General features: G+C 41.7%; 1 protein-coding gene across 1 annotated transcript; it reads right to left on the minus strand.

The window, feature by feature from the left end:
* Positions 1-1,390: 1,390 nt before the first annotated feature.
* Positions 1,391-2,002, minus strand: LOC141602163 (uncharacterized). The gene is made up of 2 exons (XM_074422469.1): positions 1,601-2,002; positions 1,391-1,549 (listed from the first exon to the last, which is right to left on the minus strand). The coding sequence occupies exons 1-2, from the start codon at positions 2,000-2,002 to the stop codon at positions 1,391-1,393; spliced, it is 561 nt and encodes a 186-aa protein (XP_074278570.1).
* Between the last annotated feature and the right edge of the window lie 277 nt (positions 2,003-2,279).

The following is a 2,279-nucleotide window of genomic DNA, read 5'->3' on the forward strand; positions in this document are numbered from 1 at the left end:
AAAGCATCGGCTACAACATTACTCTTCCCATCTTTATATTTCGAAGTTGTAATATTAAGAATAAAGAGTAGAAGCTAGAACTTATATTAGGAACAAAGAGTAAAGAAGATTTTTATGTGAAGTGGTTTTTGATTTCAACTTAGCTTGTGTTTGTAAACTCACAAGCCACTCTATTTATACTACTCAAGGGAGGTTAAATGATAAGCATGCCACACACACTTGGCACACCTTGGTGTTACACCTTGGACGAAAAGTGAAATGATTGTAAAAATTTAACCCATTTTGCGTGCCTCGGATTCAACTTCTGCGGCCCATTAATATACTTCAAGGATTCGTGATCGGAATGCAATATAAAATGGTTAGGACGGAGATAGTGACTCCTATGATCAAGAGCCCGAACAATAGCATAAAATTCCTTATCATAAGTGCAATAATTCAATCGAGCTCCACCCAATTTCTCCGAGAAGTAGGCTATAGGTCTTTTCCCTTGGATCAAACCAGCACCCATACCCACGCCACTAGCATCACACTCGACCTCGAATGGTTGAGAAAAATAAGGTAACGCTAAAATAGGTGCGGTACACAACCGTTCCTTAATCAGTTCAATGGCCTGTTTAGCTACTACGCCCCATTCAAACCCGCCCTTCTTCAAACACTCTGTAATAGGACTGGTTATGGTGCTAAAATCACAAATGAATCGTCGATAAAAAAGATACAAGCCCATGAAAAGATCGTACCTCGCTAACTGTTTTAGGTTCCGGCCATGATCGAATTGCTTCGATTTTTTATTGATCAACTGAGACACCATCCTTGGACACCACGTATCCCAAAAAAACCACGCTCTCCACACGAAAAGAGCACTTCTCTCGCTTCCCATAAAGTTTCTGATTTCACAGCGATTCGAACACTTGCCTCAAATGTTCAAAATGATCATCTATGTCCTGCTATACACCAATATATCATCAAGATAAACAACAACGAATCTGCCAAAGAAAGATTTAAGTACCTCATTCATCAATCTCATTAAGGTACTTGGAGCATTAGTAAGACCGAATGGCATGACGGTCCATTCATACAACCTATGCTTCGTTTTAAAAGCCGTCTTCCATTCATCACCCTCACGCATCCGAATCTGATGGTACCCACTCCTTAAATCAGTCTTTGAGAAAATCACCGAGCCATGAAGTTCATCGAGCATATCATCAAGTCTCGGGATTGGAAAGCGATATTTGATGGTTATATTGTTTACAGCACGGCTATCAACACACATACGCCATGAACCATCTTTCTTTGGCACGAGTAACACCGGAACAGCACAAGGACTCATACTTTCACTCACATAACCCCTCTCCATCAACTCATCAATTTGCCTTTGGAGTTCTTTTGTTTCTTACGGATTACATCGATAAGCAGCCTTGTTTGGAAGAGTTGAGCCCGGAACAAGGTCAATTTGATGTTCAATGCCTCGAATAGGAGGCAAACCAGCGGGTAAGTCATTGGGAAACACATCCCCAAACTCTTCAAGCAAATCGTCAATTAGGTTATGTTCCTACAAAACAACATTGGCACTCGAATTTTCTTTAGCAACAAGTAAATAAACTTGCTCTCCATGATCAATAGTACGCTCCACATCCCGTTCTCTAACCAACATAGTAGCATAGGCCTTTGCTTTCGGTTTTGAACCTAAAGCACGGACAACTTGTGGTGACATGGGTTTAAGCACAATTCGTTTCCCCTTATCCTTCAACTCATACTCGTTACTCCTCCCTCTATGCAACACATCCCGATCATATTGCCATGGTCGTCCCAACAAAATATGACAAGCATCCATGGGAATAACGTCACATAACTCCTCATCGACATAGGAACCCATAACCAAGCCAATCCGGGCCTGTTTTGTCACTTTAACGCTGCTGCCATCATCTAGCCAATGTAATGCATATGGGTGTGGGTGTTTAGTAGTCACAAGACCCAATTTCGACACCATTTCAGGAGAGGCCATGTTGGTACAACTACCCCCATCGATAATTAGACTACACCACTTATCATTTACCCGACACTTGGTATGAAACAATTGATTTCGTTGCTCCGAATCAGTAGGTATAGTCTTTACTTGCAAGGTTCGCAAAACCAGATTTGTGTCGTAAATAGGTGCCTCATAATCCTATACTAACTCGTCCTCTTCCTCACGTTCATTTAGATTAAACAGTTCACCCAACTGTTCTTCCTCGGCCAACAACTCATCCCTACACTCAACCGCCTCTCTCAAGGTCACGACT

Source organism: Silene latifolia, chromosome 9 (assembly GCF_048544455.1).
Source record: "Silene latifolia isolate original U9 population chromosome 9, ASM4854445v1, whole genome shotgun sequence".
Taxonomy (NCBI): Eukaryota; Viridiplantae; Streptophyta; class Magnoliopsida; order Caryophyllales; family Caryophyllaceae; genus Silene; species Silene latifolia.

Excerpts from the sequence above, each read along its gene's own strand:
- LOC141602163 (XM_074422469.1), bottom strand. The coding sequence starts at position 2,002 with ATGGCCTCTCCTGAAATGGTGTCGAAATTGGGTCTTGTGACTACTAAA. Across the intron at positions 1,550-1,600 it reads CTATTGATCATGGAGAGCAA|GAACATAACCTAATTGACGA; the intron begins GTTTATTTACTT and ends GTTGTTTTGTAG.